Source organism: Pocillopora verrucosa, chromosome 10 (genome assembly GCF_036669915.1).
Source record: "Pocillopora verrucosa isolate sample1 chromosome 10, ASM3666991v2, whole genome shotgun sequence".
Taxonomy (NCBI): domain Eukaryota; kingdom Metazoa; phylum Cnidaria; class Anthozoa; order Scleractinia; family Pocilloporidae; genus Pocillopora; species Pocillopora verrucosa.
In genome coordinates, this window is record NC_089321.1 from 4974974 (window position 1) to 4994660 (window position 19687).

The window sequence follows — 19687 nt, forward strand, 5'->3', positions numbered from 1 at the left end:
TGACCGCATTCTGAAATTTCTTCATGTAGAAGGGAACTTCTGCTGACTCCCTTGGATGACCTGTCCATTATGAACCAGGTGAGTAACAACCTGAACCATTCCAAAGAATTCGATGTTTTGTAGACTGCTCCTTGCAGCTGCGACTTCATTTTGATCAAGACCTCCATCTTGATTGGCGTGACGAATAAGCCTGACAATTCCACGATAGAACAGCTCAGAGCTGAATTGTTTCTTCAGTGAGTCTGCAGCCCCAAATTCGAAAACTGAATTATTATCATCTTCCACGATTTTCTCTTCGATAACTTCAGACATCATCTGAGGTTGAACAGCAGCAGGAAGAAGCTTCACTAGGTCTTTGTAATTTGCACTGGACTTGATGCATACCCCAGCCTTCTTGAGGTCAACAACAAAAGGACGTCAAGTTCTCCAATTGGATCATGGTAATATGGAGCGTCATCGAAAATTAATTCTGTCGACCTAGCCAACACGATAGGTGGTACTTCCTCAACCAAACCGCTACTAAACAGACATGCAGAAGGTAGGTACAGATTAGTTATACCATCCATTCCACTCGGAATGTCTTGAAGCGTTTCAAAAAGGCCTTTCACTGCTCTTGAAGCGAAATCAACTTCGTTTGGTTCCAGCATGTTTTCCATCGATCGCCTGTGTAAAATATCTAGAACCATGACGTAGTGAGAAGGTTTGACAGATGGCGAACATCCCAAATATTGGAAGAGCCTTTTAAACGCGCTCAGCTCAGCCGGCATTCCATAAAGAAAGGGTCGAATCTCATCTTTCCTATACAATTCAAGAACTACTTGCTTCGAGTGAACAAAACGGCCTCCCTCCTCCACCAAAACGCAAGGAGTATCCTTCAGCCTTTCGTTTACAATGGTGCTTGAGACGGCCTTTTCTTGAAGGAACGCGTATATGCCACTCATTACTAAAATTCTGGTGTATTTCTGGCTCTCTAGCACATCACTGTAGTTGTCTTTTTCCAGCTTAAAGCATAAATTTTGGCAGTGGGAAATAACCAGGTCAAGGGTGGGCTCTGTCAGAACCTGAAGACAGGAACAAATAGCGTTGTAGTAAGTACTGGCACTTGTTCTAACTGGCAATGTCATCAGGTACCGGTAGTTGCAAGGATGTGCCCATTGTGGAAGCAGAGGTGCCGCCGTCCAAACTATCTCAGCGTGCTTTGCAATCACAGATCCTTTGAACGAAATGTAGGGGGTTTGACCACCTACTTCACCAAACTGCCGATGGAGCTGACGAAACTTTTCCTCGACAGGTTCAGTGGCCACAAAACTAATGTCGCACACGGTTTGTAGAAGCCCTTCTGCTATTACATTATCTCGACTAAAAAGGTTCTTCACCAATACTTTCGATTTTTTATCAGTATCCTCTGAGGGTCGTATAGCTCCTTCAATGGCGACCTCTCTGGCAAACATCGTGAACAGATCTCTTGAGACGACACATATTAGCCCGATTTCTTCCAAAAACAACAGCCATTCTTGTTGGTTAAATGGACCTGGAGGGAACATGTCCTTTGCAAGCATAACTATGAAGACTTCATTACGGGGATCGTAGAAAGAGGATACCTTTCTTAAACTTCCGTCTTCGCAAGTAATGACCGCCGTGTTTTTCAAAGAAGCCATGAGCCTACTCTTGTCATTGTCATCGATTGACTTGTTCGGAAGAATATAATGACGGATGTAATCCAGGTGAGCAAACCTTGCCTCTTTACTGAAAATGTCGAAGGTTTGCAAAATGAAGTTGCAATACACATCAACTGAGGAAATGCATTGGAATTCAAGAAATCGAAAAAGAGGAGCGAGTGAAAAAGATTCTTCTAGAAAAATCACATTTCTTCGACGTCCAAGAGCGTCCATTTCCTTTCGTGGAACGTCATTAGGTAGGACACAAACCGCTGTACTGCCCACACTTATAAGTCTGCCGTGTGTTGCTTGGTAGAAAGGAAGCCTTTTCAACGTAGGTTTGTCACGTTCTTCCAGTCTATTCACGCTGTCACTGAAGCACTTCAAAACGTTGTGACATTCTAATAGCTTCAATTTGTCTTCAAATGCGTTGGGGTGTTTTTTCAATTTCTGCTCAAAGCATTTGAGAAGAGATTCTGGTCTTTTAAGTGACGCTACCAGCTTGCTTGCCAGAGAACAAGAATCTGACATCAAAACGGTGTAATTCACTTCAGCTAAATTAAGCTGCCTCAGAGCTTCAACAAGAGGTTTGCTATTCTCATCATAAGATGTAAAATCAAATACAGACTGTGCGAGGCTCAAGGGTACTAGATAGTGCTCTGGTCTCCAAGCAATTCTTCCATCTCTTTGTGTCATTGTTTCGGTACACGGAAGGATACTCCACCTAAAAAGGGGTAGGAGTATCTCTTGAATCCTGTTGAGTCTCCCTTGGAGGTTTGTATAAATACCTTTCTCTCTATCAGCTTGCTCCATTTCACTCAAAACGAACTTCGTTTCTTCGTTGAGGAAATTCCAAACTCCCTGTATCCAATGCTCATTGGGCACTGATTCTTGCGTTGGGCACCAGCTGACATAGTCGTCTTCAGTGAAAAAGTCCGATGGTAGGCATCGATTCAAGTTAGTGGCAAAGTCTTGTACACCAAAACGCTTAAACACCGATGATTCATGACTCTTTACATCGCCAAAGATGTGTATCCTTAGACGTTCATGGACAAACAATTCTCTGCATTGCGGTAGGATGCTGTGATGACGCGACAGAAACCTAGGATCAGTGGTGCTGAATGCACGTAGCTGGTTTCCCTGTGTTACTAATAAAGGGAGGCCTGGCAGGTTTTCAAGGAAGTTCGTATCCTCCTTGCAATACTTCAACACGAGTGAGACGTTATCAGCACTCTTGAATGGACTCTTTTCAACATTAACAGAGATCGGTCCGATCTTGCAAATGGGTTCGACATCACTGAAGGTCTTGTAGAACCTTATTACTGCAGAAGGTGATACGCAATCACAAATTACAAACGAGTTTTTGAATGCTTCGCACAGAGTTAACGAGAACTTAACAAGATTAAAGCCCGTTTCCAGTAATATTTCTTCCAATCTCTTTCGGTACTCAAGCATCCGTTTGACTTCTTTTTCAGTGTCACATTTACCGAGGAAACCTCTTGAGTGACTAGAGAAACAACCACTTTCTGCAAGGTTATTGAAGAACGCTTTTTCTTTCCCCTCACCTGTCGGAGGGAGCCATGTCATTCGCTGCTCCGAAACAGTACCTTCTGCTTCACCACCTCTCACCACCGGTAGAAGTCTCAATCTTCTCTCGTCCATTTTCTGATACACGGCTCTTCCCAAGGTTGCCCAGTACGTTTCACCCGAAACTACCAAAGGAAAAAGCTTTTCGTATTGGTTGATCTTCCTGAACAAAGCCTCTTCAGTGCAGTGAAGGGTAAATTGTTCCTTATCAGGCGCTGATGGCAAGTGAAGAAACTCCCTAACTTCATCCAGAAGTGTCAGATAACACGGTGCAATCACATCTCCTAGCAAAGCGTTGTTCCAGTCACTACGATAACCACCAGTTTCATCCCTCCACAGATTTCGTCTGGCCTCATGATCTAATGCAAAGTGACCATTAATGTGGACTGGAAGGTTAGTCTCTAAAGGAAGAGGAAGAAAACAGTAAGCCCTTCTCTTTCTATTCTCTAACCAGTTCTTTGTTGGCTTCTTTTCTAAGAGACAAGCAACTCCCCCTCGTGGTAGCATTCCCAGATCTTGCTTTTGGTAAGCATTTGTAATACTTGCTTGCACTTTGTTATCAAAGCCAATCTGTTGTACAATAAGCCACTTTTCCTCGTTGCCATTACTGTCTTGCAGCTTCACAACATACGAACACTTTTTCCCCTCAATGTTGTTAGGAAACATGTTGTCTCTTTGGCCAGCTGACTTTCCAATCTGTCGGACATGACTCGCAAACTCTTGCCTTTTCGCTGCATCCTCTTCCGTCATTTTCGACTCGACAAAATAGTGATTATTAGTTTTCCCTGTTTTCGGATCAATTTCACACAAAGTGATCTTCGTAACGTTGTTGACAAAAAGCATAACTTCGAAAAGTTCCTTTTTTAGTGCGTTCATCATTTCATCTAATGCCTGAAGCGTCACCGGTGATTTCGATATCTTGGAATCATTCGCCATTTCCAGAGTTCGTAATGGAAAGCGGAACATTGTTGAATTTCGTAAGGGAAACTCTTTATCATTATAGCAGGAAAAAACATCTGGGAATACTTTTCTCAACTTTGGGACGTTTCTGTACATCCTACCTGGTTCAAAACTGGTTGCACCTGGCACGTACTTACAGTGCGGATCAAATATGCACAAAACATCTCCAATCTCTTCACCACTAGAGGCAAACGACGGTACGTCAGTCAGATGGTACACAGCATTGAAACCAACCCCATACTGACCGGTTTTGTTTGGATCATCTCCTTTACTGCCCTCCCCGAGATTTTGAATTCCCGCGATGTCGGCTTCAGTGAAAGGTTTGTTGTTAAACACGCATAGTGCAGGACCCTGCAGGGGTTTCCAGGAGTCTTCAAATACTCTTTCGTTTGGGTGATGTCGAGGGTCTTTAATGAAGCAAATCTCAGTAGCTTGTGCATCGTCAGCATTCTGGAGAAGTTCTTTTAAGATTTCTTTCTCACACGGGTAAGCTAAAAGAATACGCTGTAGACGATTTGTAAGTTTTTCCCTTTGTCCAAAAGGAATGCCACTGGAGAAATGCTTTAATGCTTCCTCGCGTCGTGTCTTCACACCCAGTCTGGAACTTACTACGTGGGGAATCATGTCATTGACGAAATAAACGTCGATTTCGTCAAGCATCCAAGGGCAGTCTCTCATGCAAAGTTCATCGGCAGGACGCATTACACCTTTAGAATCAGGAAGGAAGAGCTCTTCTTGAGGGTGTTTCGAGCTGTTTCCGAGTTGAAGAGCCAGGTTAACCGCCAATCGAAGACCCTCCTGGTCAAGCTTTTCTTCCCCAAACGCTTCCTTCAGTTGCGTCAAACCGGTGACGTAATCTTCGGCATCAAAAACAGCCTTCACACCTGCAATTTTCATTAACTCTTTAAATGACCTTGCTAAGTGATGCGGAAGCTGATGTATGTACGGAGAACAATCAGTCTCCAACCTGAAAGCTAGCTGTTTCGTGTGAAAAAAATTCCTTCCACAGAGAATGAACTTTTTTCCTTCAAATATCTCTCTTACTTCCTTCTCATGGATTGTTTTGTTGTTGAGTGACCGCTGAAAATACCTGTAAGCTTCTAAACACAGCTCTTCAACACGATCAAGTTCTGGAGAATCCAGTACATCTATGTTCACAATTGAGGCAGCCTCGAGTTGCCTTTGAACATGAACAGCTGTGGCTTGCCTTTTTTCGAAATCCAAGAACGTTTTCACGCCTGCTGGGATGCACATGTCGACTATCGGTTCACTGCAACAAACCAAATACTTCTCGCTCTCAAGATAGGACTCTACGGGTGAAACAAATTTCCCTGCTGTAACACTACGTAGCTCATCTCCTTTCCAAGGAAGAGGGAATTTTTCCGGTTTTTGAAGCACGGGAAGAAACCTGGCCATTTTAAATTTGTTGCGAATGTCAACCGGTACAGAGTTTCCCTTTTCAGAGGTCAATTTTCTTTTAAGATAAGCCGTCAAGGCTTTAGCGCGCTTCAATGCAGATGTATAAGAGAGTCCATTTAAAATGGTAATGCTCTGTGCCCTCTCTAAAACTTCCTCCCATGTAAGGCTGTCTGTCAACATCCCGAGCTGTTCAAGCTTGGCAAGTCGTACGCCATTCAAAAAAGTATCCTCTTTACCAAACGGAAATCTTTTATCGTCAGGGCTAAACAGCAAGGCGGCCCCCTTATGGGGGTTGATTAGCTGAGCTGGACACTTCAGTGTTTGGCCATCCGGTGAGACGGGAATGCATGCGTATTTCTTAATGAGACTGTCGAACTCTCCATTTTTGTCATCAAGAGTGTACAAAATCAACTTTTCCCTAAGTTCTGGTGCTATAGAAGCTATGTTTGGGAAGAACAATTCACGAAAAAACCTTGACTTATCGTAGCCTTTATCCTGGATTTCTTCTGCGAGGCCATACTTCAGAAAAGACTGGTGGACTTCAGCTGGAAGATCAATGACGACCTCATTCTCTTTTCTCAATCTCCTTAAAACTTCTAGGGACAATCCCCCAATTACTGGAATTTGGCGAAAATTTGGATCAAGGAAGACCAGATGGCTAAGTTCAACCCACTGACTCCCATCGGAAAAGAGATCATAGTTTCCACAAGTCAAACGTTGGTAAAATGAACGTGCAAGAGGCTCACAATTCGGATTTACTTCACAAGCTTTAGGCCACAGGACGTGATAATGGTACGAATCTGCAGCCATCTTCTTTACGTCTTGGAGAAGGTCTAGATATGCCTCACAAATTGAATCTTGCATAAGATGATTGTTCCACTCAACTCCCATTGAATTCTTGTCGTCAAATGTCTTCTCTTTCAAACCTCGTCTGTTAGAAGCCACAGCGAATGCCCCATTAACATGTACTGGAAAACCACTGACTATCGGAAGCGGAAGGTAACAAAACAATCTTCCCTTAAATTGTTGCACATTCTCTGTGATCGGATGGCCAACAGGCACGGGCGAGAGCTTTCCACTCTTGTCGGGGATTAACTTGGCTGCTACCCCCGCCGATGGGAGTAGGCTCTTGTCAACCTTTGCAAATTGCATTGCTTGTCCTTTGCCCATGGAAGAGGCAACACACCAAATCTCCAAATCATCTCGTAAAGAGTCCTTGCCTTCGACAAATGCTATTCCAACCTCAGTGGTGGTACTCCGGATGGTAATTGTGAGCCCAGAACTGAGAGAAACTGAATTGGAGCAAGTGGAATGTTTCAAACGCTTCATGACTTCGGAGGACGCTCGTAGAAAATTGCACTGTTGCAAAAGGTGCTGCTCCTCACTACTGAGATTCTTAGCAGCTGGTGTAAGTGTGACTGGAACAGACAGTTCCCTTGTGATTCCGTCACGATAAAAAGATTTGTTTACTTCAAACAGCAGCATAGGCGAGTTGGAGGAGTTCGAATCTTCCTGCAGGTGAAAAATGCTGACACGGCGTACATTTTGCGTGAAGAGAAGAAGGGTCTTAGCACCAGAGGCGAAGAGCTTCAGGAGTTCTCTCATTTGTTTGTTGTCGTAATGAAGTTGCTTGATTTCACTTTTAATAGCCTGCTCTCTGGTACGTAATGGAAAACGAAACAGAGTCCCAGGGTAAGAGTTGTCGTCTTTGCTCAGGTGAAGATCGCAATCAAATATTCCATTGAATGGTTTAAACTGATTGCCGAGATTCCGAAGTCTCTTTGTGTTTTTGTTAATATCTATCTTTATTCCAGGTTTGTTCTTGTTTCTTATTGCCTTTCCGAGATAGAATGTGTTCGGGTCGAAAATCACAAAGAAATTTCTGCTCAAAAACATCGGAACATCTGTCAGATTGTAGACCGCGTTGAAACCAAGTCCAAACTTGCCAATTTTCTCAGTTTCTTGTTCTTTTGTAGCACCGTTTAATTTTGTGATGTTTGTAAAATCTTCGTCTCTGAATTCGGCATCGTTGTAGACCCACAGAGCAGGACCCTGGCAGTGTTTCATTTCTTCGTCTATCAGACAGGTCATGGCATCCTGGTTCGTTCGTTCGTCATATAGAAATCTCACTTCAGTGGCACCTGCATCGTCTGCGTTTTGAACAAGCTCTTTGGGTACTGCAAAACCATCAGTGTAATCCTCTAAAAGTCTGCTGAGTCTACGGGTAAGTTTTTCTTCTTGTCCGAATTCCTCTCCAATATCCAGCTCGTCTGGCTCCAACATTCGATTCATCAACGTTGGAACGTGCAAAAGTTCAGCTGTGCTGTTTGGAATGTTTGGATGTACGTATAAATATTCGATCTCTTCATCTTCTTCTCCATCATGGTTACTTCTTTCTAGCCACTCATGTTCGCAGTACATGCATCTCTCCACTGGTGCAAGCTTAACATACGCATCGTCTTCCACGTGTGTCGGAATGAGCACCTTTTCTTGAAGTTCGGGCGGCAACTGATCTCCAATGTTTGGCTTAATTTCATTTAAAATGTCCACGGACAACTGCAAGTCCTTCCGTACCTCTGCCGTGGGAGGCGGAGGGTGATCGTCGTACTTCTCTTTTATTAGGTGAAGAACCTCGAGTAAGAATGCGTCATTGCACTTCTCTTGTAAGCCAAACTTTGCAAACAGGCCATAGAATCTTCCCATCTCAGAGGGAAGGGAAAAGATATATGGCGATAGATCAATCGGAGGTTTCTGAGATATCAGGAATCTAGGGGAAGAAAATCCATCTCCATTCCAAATCCACGGAAGGTTCTTGACATTCTCCAAAGCAGCAAGTACTTCGTCATGATGTGCACAACTGAGAAAGGCGTAAATTTCCTGGGCGATGATAATATAACGCGGCTTTTCTTGTGGACTGTAGGCTCTGATTACATTCTGCAAGTGCTGCACGACGTCCGAAGCAGCCGGGTCTGCGTTCCATGAAAAGAAGCGAGTTAATTGGCTAGACGGCTCAGCTTTGACAAGTGCTTTTGTCGATCCAATGATGTTTGCTGCTTGTTTGTACTTGACATCTGAAGGCTTTAGGAAATAAGGTTCTGTGTGCGTTTCTCCCCAGAACGGAAGATTTTCGGGGTAGTCATCGGGTTTTCGTCTGATCACAGAGACCCATGGCATATTTTTAAGATGTATCCCGAGCTCTCCTAATCCTGAAGTTCCAGAGACGATCTCTTCAAGTTTTGTTGGATTGCTAGTTAAGAATGACATGATCGTTAATGACTTCGTTTCTGCTGCAGAAACGTCAAGGATATTATTCACAGCTTTTGCACTTTCGTACACTTTTTGCCCGGTGATTTCTCCCTTGCCCTTCATGCCGAGGTACTCTAAAACTACTAGAGCTGTAGGTTGAGCGTACTTTCCGACAGGGAACACATCTTCTTCCACGAAAATTCTTTTTAGGAAGTCATCTCTGGGATCAAATACCTCCCTAGGTCTCATTCTATCATTTTTAGTTGAGACAAAGGGCAGGTCTTTTAACCGATTCTGAAATCTCCCATCCTCCGCGGTGAAAATGTGATATCTATCCATCACGAATCCCATGAGTCTGTCAATTTCTTCAGTGGAGTAACGCTGATGTATTACATCCGGAAATATCACCTCAAGCAAAACCTCAGAACGTGTCAAGACTTTGATGTCTAACAAACCAACCAATCTCTTTGCATCATTCTCTCTAATGTCGATGAGATCTCTTAGGGTTTTCACCGGAAATGCTTCTTCAGATGCAGCGCAGAGGCCATCATTTTTTGAAACAAAGGCTCCGGACATAGTCTCAAACAACGGTATGCAGCTTAAGACTTTCTTCTCATCTGGACTGAGCCATGAGGCTTTGGCAAAAAACCTTCTCAAACATCGTTTACCATCGTCTGTTATGGTTTGCGCCGTGGTGGGCTTTGAGGAGAGAAAAGCTGCCACAGCTTTTAAGACCCCTTGAACCGATGGTGGATGAACAAATGTTTCTGAAACGGCAGGGAGCAGACCAAGGAACCATGGATACCCTTGCATTACTGTAACACCAAGCTCTTTCAAAGCTCCGACAAGAGCATCGTCTAAAGAATCGCCATGAAGGCTTCTCACGACAACATCAGATAGCTTTTTAAGTCTCACGAGGGTAATGGGAGCTTTCGACATATCTAGTGGAAGTAAAGGAAGGCCTTCAAGTCTGCACAGCTCGTCTTCAGAGGGGAAGTTCTTTCCCAGGTATGCCCACAAGTTTCCTAACCAGTCATTGGACGGATGGCCTCCGACTCCAGGATTCCACAAAATGTGTTGTCCCTCTAACCATCCAGGTGGTAGTGACGCCGGGAGAAGTTTAGCAACGTCATCTTTGGTGAAATGCTGTAATTGAGTGCATCCTGTTCGAAAAGTAACGCGACTCTTCAGCAAATCTTAGTTTGCTCTTATAAGTTAAAAACTTCAGACATACTGCATCTAAATACGGCACTATTTTGAAAACATGTCTCGCATAAATGGAGCAGGTTACCATATAAAATCAAGATGTTTGGAAAATAAGATGGTAAAATAATTGTGAATTTCTTACATGATAGCAAAAAAGTAACTCAGAGATCTCAATTGTCTCGATTTCTTCCGTGGAATAATATATAATGATTTTTAAAATTTGGCACTGTGGAATTCAAGGTGCTAGACCTAGAAAACTAAAAGGATTAGGTATAATATATTCTCAGATGCAAAGCACAAGCTTCATTCTTCGCATGGCTCTGTTCGTTGTTGTAACTACTTCCAACTTGCATACCTTGAATTGCGACTGCATCCAGATTTTGTGACAAATCTTTGTCGATGTTCTCATCAAGGAATTTTTGTTGTGGACACGGTAAGAGTTCACGGGGATGTGCTGGTGACGAAATGTAAATAGCCTCGCCCGTACTGGAAAACGACATGAACTGCTCGTTCGAAATCGGTAACAGCTCCAATCCAAGTAGGTCAGAAAAGCAACCGTCTTTAAGGACAAATTTCAGCAGCAAAAGTTTTTCTAACCCTGTTAAGTTAGAGTAGCTAGCGGGTACATTCTTAAGGACTCTTCGCGTCAACGAAGGTGTTATTTCTGCACTCAACGTTGAGTACAAGCAAATGGCTTTTAGGGCGTGTTCGGGTAAACGGGCGACGTTTTCATTCGCTGCAAGAAGAACTTTTACCAGCAGTTCCTTAGGATCGCTTTCTGCAAGTCTTTCAACGATCACGTCTTGCAATTTTAGCCATTTTCCCCCTTGAGCCGGAGTGTAGATGATACTTTTGTCAAGAAGCAACTCAAATAGGGGCTCCTCCACTCTTTTCCATTTCTGGTCGATATTAGCTGTATCAGGCCATGCTCTATTCAAAGGAGAAATAGATGATGAAAAAATCTTAAAACTAAAGAAGAACTTTTACGTTCATAAAATGTCTACGCATCAGATTAGCAGATATTCTATCAAAAATAGAGACGCAAACAGTCTTATAAGAGACCGCCGTTGTTGCTGTTTTCGTCAACTCATGTTCTTGAGCTTTTTGCATCATATAGTCTCAGGGGAAAGAGGTAATTATATTATAGGGGCACACAGTTAAGTCAGTAGTTGATTCTTACCTGTATACGGCTTCGCTTTGCACGTTGTAGTTCTGCTCGTTCATAGCATCCAGCAGCAGAGAAGCATACGCTTTAGGGATGGCCTCTTGCAGAAGACACTGGTTCCACAACAATGACTTGTCAGTCAGGGGCTGACCTTCCTTCTCAGCTAGATCTTCTTGTTCAGCCGTAGGCGTCTTAATGTATCGCCTGTTCTGACTCAAAGAAAAGAATCCATTGACGTGCACTGGCAACCCTGTCAAACTTGTCTTCTGTACTGGTAGGGGTAAAAAACAAAACACATGGCCTTTCATGTTTGGCTTCTCTTTCTCAGGGCGTTCTGGCAACTCCATGGAGACACCTACCAGAGGCAGATAGCTGAGATCTTGATCTGAAGCCAAGGTTTTAAATTCTGACGATATTTCTCCTCCACAAAAGTAGTTAGTAACTAGAAACGAATGTCGCTCTGACGCACTTTGCGTGCCTTTGGAGTAAGTAATTGCCTCGATTGTAATAGGATAAGTTACCCAAACAGCTTCTGGCAATAGTTCACCTGATGAGATCTTGCTTCGAAACTCACCCTTCTTTTCTCGCACTAATTGGAGGGTATCATTTGTGATTCGGACTTGAAACGTTTTTCTGGCGTCACTGTCCGTTTCCTCTCGAACAAAAAGCTCTATAGATTCCAGATACTGAAGAAAGAGGAGGATCAAATGAGCATCTGCCTCAAAACTCTCAAACAACGTGTGCACCTTTTGGGTGGTGTATAAAGTCTGCGATAGCTTGGATGGTTCTGTCCTTAAAGGGAAACGAAACAATGTCCCATTATAGGATCCCTGTTCGAAGGTGTCCTCTGTACAGTCGAGTATCCCTTTGTATGGCTGAAACTGGTCTGGGATGCTGTTTACGATGTCTCGGTCTTCTTTCAATCGCCACCTGTGCCCGGTTCGTTGGCCATTTTCGTCGCTAAAGTACTTTTCGTGCGGATCAATCACTCCGATCTGCGAACCACTTACGATACTTGGCAGATCTAAAAATGAACACATATAACTTTGTCGCATTTCAACAATAAAATGTCCGAACACATCTCTGCAATATCGGAGAAAAATTGTGGCAACCATGGCAGGGATAAAAATGATTGCACAAAGGTTAAAACTGTATACGCTGTTTATTACCTTTTAGTATGAAAATTTTTTTGGGTTTCCACTCCGGCTAATTTTTCGATTTGCTATTCAACAGCGAAAAAAAGAGCAGTCGCCTTAAATATCTCACAATCTAAAGCGCCGCTAACATTTACTGCCTCCCATCGAATGATAGGCTTCTCTACTGATTTGTTGTCTATTTGTATTCTTAGTATACCAAAGGAAATAATGAACTTGTAACTTTTGTTAACTTCTGTCAAAACGTAAGGAGTGATAGCATAAAAATATGTAAACAAATACTAAATATAAAAAGTATTCATTTATGGATATCTATGAATATTCTTCCGTAATTTCCCTACATGTAACTCTAACAGGAAAAGAATTGCACAATTTCAAGAATTATTCCTTCTTTTGTGGTGCTGCTGTGACAAAGAAAAAATATAAATAAGTTCCAACAGAAAATTCATTGATCTCTGACCGGAAAAGTTTGTTCCTGGAAAACGCACAAAGTCCTCAATCACCAAAACAGAAAAAGCTCCGGTAATTTTTTTTTCCAAACGGTCAATACAATGAAAAAAACGACTTGGAAACATTCACGTTAGGGTCTGAGAACGTAGCAATTCAATCGACTCACCTGTCATATGAAAAACAGACTTAAAGCCAAGACCAAAACGGCCAACTTTCATTGGGTCTTTGACTTTAATACTATCACACAACATCCGTATACCCTTCCAGTCATCTTTTGTAAACTGAGCGTCATTATATGCATAAAGTGCTGGGCCCTGTTACATAAAAACGATCAGATTCACCTTATAAAATGAACAATTAATGAGTGGAAGTGTTATTTACAATAAAGAGACCAGTTTGTATTAACCACGCCAATCCATATGGGTCTAGTCCATATGGAGCTTTTAATAACAAATAACTCGTGGCTTAATGCTGAAATAAGTAAACTTGAAGTCGATTAATTCAAGTTAACAACTGCGTCGCTAATTGGAGGTTGGGTGCCTGAAACACCAGGAACTTTCACTATTGGCAGCCAGCTCCTAAATGGAGACCTCTCTCATGGCTGGAAAATCCTGGCAACCACGCCATGAACCCCCACACGGGAAAGGGAAAGAGACACCCGTCACACTGAATAAACAGTGGCAAGAGGAAGGGAATGGGTGGGGGAAACTGACTGGATGAAGAGCTACCACTCCTCACAACGCTGCAAGTACACGCCGAAAGTACACGCAAAAACGCCTCAAACGAAGAGCACATGGAATTTCAACGCATTTGCATAGGCAAGAAACCGCTGACTACTAAAGAACGCTGAATTTCTTTTAATGTTAACTCCGTTAGATTGCATTTAACGCTTTTAACAACTGCATCGCTAATTGGAGGTTGGGTGCCTGAAACATCCAGGAGCTTCTACTATTGGCAGCAGGCTCCTAGATGAAGACTTCTGAGCCCCCACGCCCAGCCCGAGGACCTCCGAGCTAAGCGCAATCAGCTCGGACAAATGGGGCTCATGGAAACGGCAGGCCATGGCCCCAAGAAAAACTGCTCAATCCGACGGCACCAAATGAGTGGTGGAAGTGAGAGATTATGAGCATCATACCGGCTATGAAATTCGTTCCGCTACTGAGAGGATGCTATCCACGGATGTGCGCACATACAATAAATACGTTTCACTTGACCAGCGTCCCACGGTCTTTGTGAGAAGGTCGGGAATGTCCCGCGGGGCAGCTGTAGCTGCAGCCCAACTCTAAAGCTTTGACCAGAGAACTTTCCGGGAATGCCTGCTGCCTGTAACGGCAGCTGAGAGGCAGACCACTCAGGGTAACAGAGTGCACCGTAACCCAAGGCTCCGGCTGCATCTGAGGAAACAGACAAATCAGGTAGTGGTGGCCACTTGGGGTAGAGCAGAAAACTGATGCCACTCCATGAATGGAAGAATTCACGCTACCAAGAAAGGTCTGAACGGAGTTCCTGATTAAGCCTTACGGGGTGGTCATCCCGCTGGAACGCTGATAATATGTTGATCATATGCCGTAAAAAAGTACGCCCCTGACGAATGGCTTAACAAGCGTGTTGGAGATTGCCGATGGGAGATTCCAGCTCTTTCCTCATATATTAATGTTTGGAAGACCAAGTATCCGACAAGGCAATGAAACGCTCAGACTTGTCCCGTGGAAGACAAGCCTGAAGGGCTAGTGAATCCAGCTCGATACCGAGCACTGTTAAGTAAGTGGATGGTCCCTCTAGTTTACCTGGGTGAAGGGGGATACCCCAGTCCCCAAGAAGCCGAATGCACAAATCCAGGTTGTTCTGGCAGACAGGTGAGTTGGAGGGACCCAATGTGTGGAAGTCATCCAGGTAGCGTAAGAGAAACTTCACGCCATACTTGTGTTTGAGAATCCACTCCAACAGGTCTTCAGTAGAAGAGAAGATATGTAAGTGTAATCCGAAGGGAAGAGTCAAAGCGATGAAATAATTGCCTCGCCACTTCATACCAAGCAAATAACGATCATCAGAATGGACAGGGACATTGCGGTACGCACCTTCCGCATCAAACTTTGTCATAAGTGTTCCTTGGCCATAAGACATGATCCCGCTGATGATGTTATCTACTTTCATGTATTGTAAAGAGAAAGGCTCCTTAGGAATGCCATCGTTCACGCCATGGTCCAATGGGCTAGATAAATCTAAGATAAGCCGCCACTTTCCAGGTTGATATTTCTTTGGGATCACCCCAAAGCCAATGACATGAAAGCTTGGAATTCGAGATATAGAGTAGAAGCTAGCTACGCGATCTTTCTCAAGTTCTGTGAGGTTATTCTGATCAATCACAGAAGGGTAAAGTGACGCGGATGAAATATTCTGGTTCGCAGACCTCAACGATACCGCCGAAGGATCAAAGCCAAGACGAAAACTAATGGTAATACCAGAAATCACGAAATCCAGTTTTCTTTGATCAGGGTGAAAACAAATTTTCCGCTGCAGTTTGTCTGCAATAAGAGGGGTTATTCTAAAAGGGGGGACCAAATCTTGCCGAACAGCACCAGTAATGGAATTCCCTGTGTTGGAGGAGATGGGAGGCTCATTTACACAAAATTGGCCGCAACAAAGTGTATCCGATGCCAAAGAAAGAACAACATTAACTGGAACCGAATAGGAACTACGGGAAACTGAAACTAAACGAAATAACTGTACACTATTTACATCATTCTTAAGGTAAGGAGCCTTGGGCGATCTAGAGACCGCCTCAACGCCACTGACATTTGTACTGAGATGGAGTAGTTTCTTGGGAGCGCTTTTGATACGATGTGGAGGCACGAAAGGGGCAGTTGACGCGAGGGTGGTCCCCTTCACATTTATCACAGCAGTGGCGGTACCGGCATTGACCAATGGGCAAGCGACAGGTGCCGTCATTCCATGATCTGTAGAAGATTGGATGACAAGCTGCCTGAGTTAGGGAATGGAGAAGATGCGGTTGATGGCTGGGACTGTGGCACCAAACGAGTATGGAAGTTGTACAGGTCGAGGTTTATATTAGACCAGTCTGCCAGGCCTGATGTAGTTGCGTCCTTCCGAAAGGCAGTGTCGTAGTGAAGCCAAGGCCTTGCCGGGAAACTGGCGTGCAGTATTCAGAATTAGGAGCTTGTAATGCGTCATGTCCTGCCATCTAGAAGGATGTGCGCAGCAGAAAATCCACATGTAGACCGTGAATGCCTCCACCCATGTGACAATGTTGGTGATCTCTTATATTCGTTTTTCGATGAACTCGCCAAAAATTGCCGTCAAGATATGTTTGCGGCTTCGCTTCCAGGGCCTTCAAGTTGTCGCCTAGACGATCGGCGATATCAACAAATTGCCCTGACCTGATCTTAGTGACCAGCTTCCCTGGGATGGGAGAATAACCTGGGCCAACCACAAAAGGCTTGTTCAGAGAAGACGGGATCCCGGCGAAATGGTAGATGCGTGAACAGAACCGATATAGAACGCCGGTGCAGAAGACTGGTCGATGGCGGGAAGCGCTCCGTTCGTGACATCCCGAGAGCCAAACAAAGATGGCGAGGTTAAAGACGAATTGCCTAACGTGCAATACGTGGAAATGAATGAAGGCACAACACAATTACCTGACGATAAGCCTGCAGAGGACGGGGGAGAACTGATGGCAAAGGAGCCCGAATAATTTGAGCTCGAGAGCATGTTTCCCGCGGATGTGTTACGCGACACCGAAGAACATGTATTCGTGGAGTGGCTTTGCATCGTCGCCAAAATGTGAGGTAACGACTCGCCTAACGCTCGGGAAAAGGTTTGACTGAGAACCTGGGTGAAGAGCACAAAAGAAGGAGGGGTGGCTGCAAGGGTTGACACAAGAAAGGTTTCTGTTAAGGAAGGAGAAGAATCCGCAGAGAAAGGGGTCGAAGAAGTTAATTCCGATAAATCCAGTATGGCGGCGGCACGGTTATTTGTTGAACGCCCGGAAAGCTGATCTATACGAACGAAATCAGTTGACCTCCAGGAAAAACAAAAGAAAGATAACAGCGCTCAAGCCTTTTGAGATGAAAAGACGAACGGAGAAGACGAAAACTGCCCGGACGAAGAGCTGTCACTCCTCACAACGCTACAAGTACACGCAAGAACGCCTCGCAGAGCACATAGAATTCCAAAGCATGCACATATGAAAAAACCGCTGACTATTTGAGAGCGCTGACGCTCTTTGTTTTTAACTGCGTTAAATTGCATTTAACTGCATCTAACAAGTTATTGTTGACTGTAACAGTGAGAAAAAGTAAAAAGGAATGTAAAGCTTGCACATCAGAGACAAAATTTACCTGAAATTGAGCAAGATCCTGGTGATGAAGTTTGGCTGTGCCATGGCTGTGTTTGTCATGAAGGAATTTTACATGACTTGCTTGTGCATCCTCTGCGTTTTGAATGAGCTCCTGATACAACAAAACATATTTCAAGATGTAAAATACACAAGACTAGTAAAAATGTTTGCAGCAAGCAAACCTAAATGAAAAGACCTGATGACCCTTGCATGAATCATTGTTCCATATAAACACAACGTGTAAAATTGTAAAATTGAAGTGTTAGTAGAAAGAGGTATCTTTTTTTAGCCAATTATGATATTTGGCTTGGAGTCTGGCATCCCTGCTCGCTTAACCCTCACACAACACTAATTGAGAGGATGGATGTCTAAAAGTAACACTAACCCACCCCACCCCTACTTTTCAGAGAACTGGTTGTGGTGGCCCTCTTTTCTTCATACCTTCAATATCTGTCCATCATCTGGATACTGATCAAGGATGGTTCTCAATTGCTGGATCAAAGATGGCCTGATCAAATCAAATCCATCGTCGTCATTGTTTTCTAATCAGAAAAATGATATCATCAGGGACTGTCAAGAAAATTCCCCCATGATTTTAATTAATTCATGACTGAAAGAAAAAATTATAGATGTCTAATCACTAGGGTCTAAGCATCTAACTACTAGCATCTCCTACATAGCATCACCATTATTTCTCGCATCTAGTCAGATGTATTGTTGTGTACCTAGACCACTCAGCGTTAAGCTTAACCCTGAAGTTGCTTTGTCGCAGTATCCTTTGCCAAAATAGAACATTGTGGTTATGTAATGCATATATGCATGCATACACGCAATGATTTGTATAACCATATTAAATTGCAGGTTCCTGTTCGTTACTCACAGTCATAACCTGTCTTTATCTTCTTTCAAACAGTCTCTCTCCTCTGTAAATGACTGTGGTTATACTCTATATCAAGTAAAATTACCAACTGTATAATGTACTGACGTTCTGCTTGTCTATTTCCTATTTGCTTGCATCCTTTCTGCCCTGCATATTTAATCTACACATAGCTTCCCCTGTAGCATATGTTCTGCTGCGTGGTTTGCCTGATGCTTAACACTACCTGTCAGTTTTACTTGTCTATTTACACTGCCTACCAACTGTATAGTGTACTGACGTTCTGCTTGTCTATTTCCTATTTGCTTGCATCCTTTCTGCCCTGCATATTAAATCTACACATAGCTTCCCCCTGTGGCATAATTTCTGCTGCGTGGTTTGCCTGATGCTTAACACTACCTGTTAGTGTTGCTTGTCTATTTACACTGCCTACCAGTGTTTGAACGGCCTCCCCTTATGCCTGGGTAGCTCTACATTTTGTCTATCTGCATTTGTCTGACGTCTTTACCGCCTGGTTAGCGCACATTACTCAATACGTGATCTTTAAAAATTCTTACTGGTTTCGAAGCGGATATTTCATGTAGCCAACTTCGCACGGAAGTTATTTCAGTTTTGAAAGGTTTATATCTAAAAGAACGTAACATTTCCTAGCGTTTTAACAAAGATATCAAGTGGAAAACAAAAAATTAAACTTGCTACTCACCCATTGTTAATGATACGATGGAATCCTTGGCTTTGTAAGAATGGCTTCTCTGAAAAGTGTTTAAGTCATTAATAGTGCAAATTAATTAAAGTTAATTTCGGCTAAACTTCGCTGCTGTATATTATAAACTGATCTATATGGCAAATGCCGGTGAATAAGCTCTTTATGCGAAATTCAAATGCTGGTAAAGAAGAATATTTCAAAACCCCCCATAAGTTAAAAATTGCAACATAGTACATGTATTTTGCCCATTTCTTTGTCAAATTCCTTGCGAATACTGCTGATACATAACTGCATCGAGATTCAATATTGAAAGCATTTGGATGGTGGTTCTACTGACGATAACTAAAATTACGAGTTGCAGCTTAATCATCGATGCTTAATTCGCAAACGGATGACTCAAACAAAGGACTTTTGTTGGGTTAAGTGACTTCACACGTTCGCGATTTCGCCTGAGCTTTTCTTAATATGTATAAACTCAAATAATTTACTTAACTTTTGGGCTAGTTTTACAAACCTCGTCGTCTTTTCCATGAATTCCATCTTTTTCCACAAATTCTTCGGCGAAATGAAGGCAAATTGTGTTCGAAACGATTTCTAAGAACAGAAAAATTTGTTTCTTAGAAATTCAGGAAGTTGGTTAGAACAATATGTCACGTGGTTAGTGTCATTTTCTCGGAAAACCATTCCACTACTTCCGCACACGTCATTGCTTACCTTTTCTGAATATAAGCTAGTCCTCTCAAACCAAAGAAAAATGCACACGAGGAAATTTCTAGAGATGCTATCATCTTTGGTTGATGGTTTTTTGTTGTTGTTTTTTTTCGAAGGGGTTAGATTTAATTTTCAGGACGAATTTTTTAGCATTATTAAACAATTAAGTATATTTTTGTCTCTGACGGCGG

The 19687-nt window shown here is 43.1% G+C and overlaps 1 protein-coding gene across 1 annotated transcript; it reads right to left on the reverse strand.

Moving 5' to 3' along the window:
* Positions 1-214: 214 nt before the first annotated feature.
* Positions 215-19391, reverse strand: LOC136283853 (sacsin-like). The gene is made up of 8 exons (XM_066173292.1): positions 19300-19391; positions 18783-18831; positions 17644-17744; positions 17204-17314; positions 13012-13159; positions 11257-12265; positions 10432-11006; positions 215-10033 (listed from the first exon to the last, which is right to left on the reverse strand). The coding sequence occupies exons 2-8, from the start codon at positions 18784-18786 to the stop codon at positions 348-350; spliced, it is 11634 nt and encodes a 3877-aa protein (XP_066029389.1). The 5' UTR covers positions 18787-18831; positions 19300-19391; the 3' UTR covers positions 215-347.
* Between the last annotated feature and the right edge of the window lie 296 nt (positions 19392-19687).

Bases quoted from the DNA above. Each gene is read 5' to 3' on its own strand.
- LOC136283853 (XM_066173292.1), bottom strand. The intron at 11,007-11,256 runs GTAAGAATCAAC...TCCTTTGAATAG, and splicing joins CAAAGCGAAGCCGTATACAG to AGCATGGCCTGATACAGCTA. The intron at 10,034-10,431 runs GTATGCAAGTTG...CTTTTCGAACAG, and splicing joins GGATGCAGTCGCAATTCAAG to GATGCACTCAATTACAGCAT.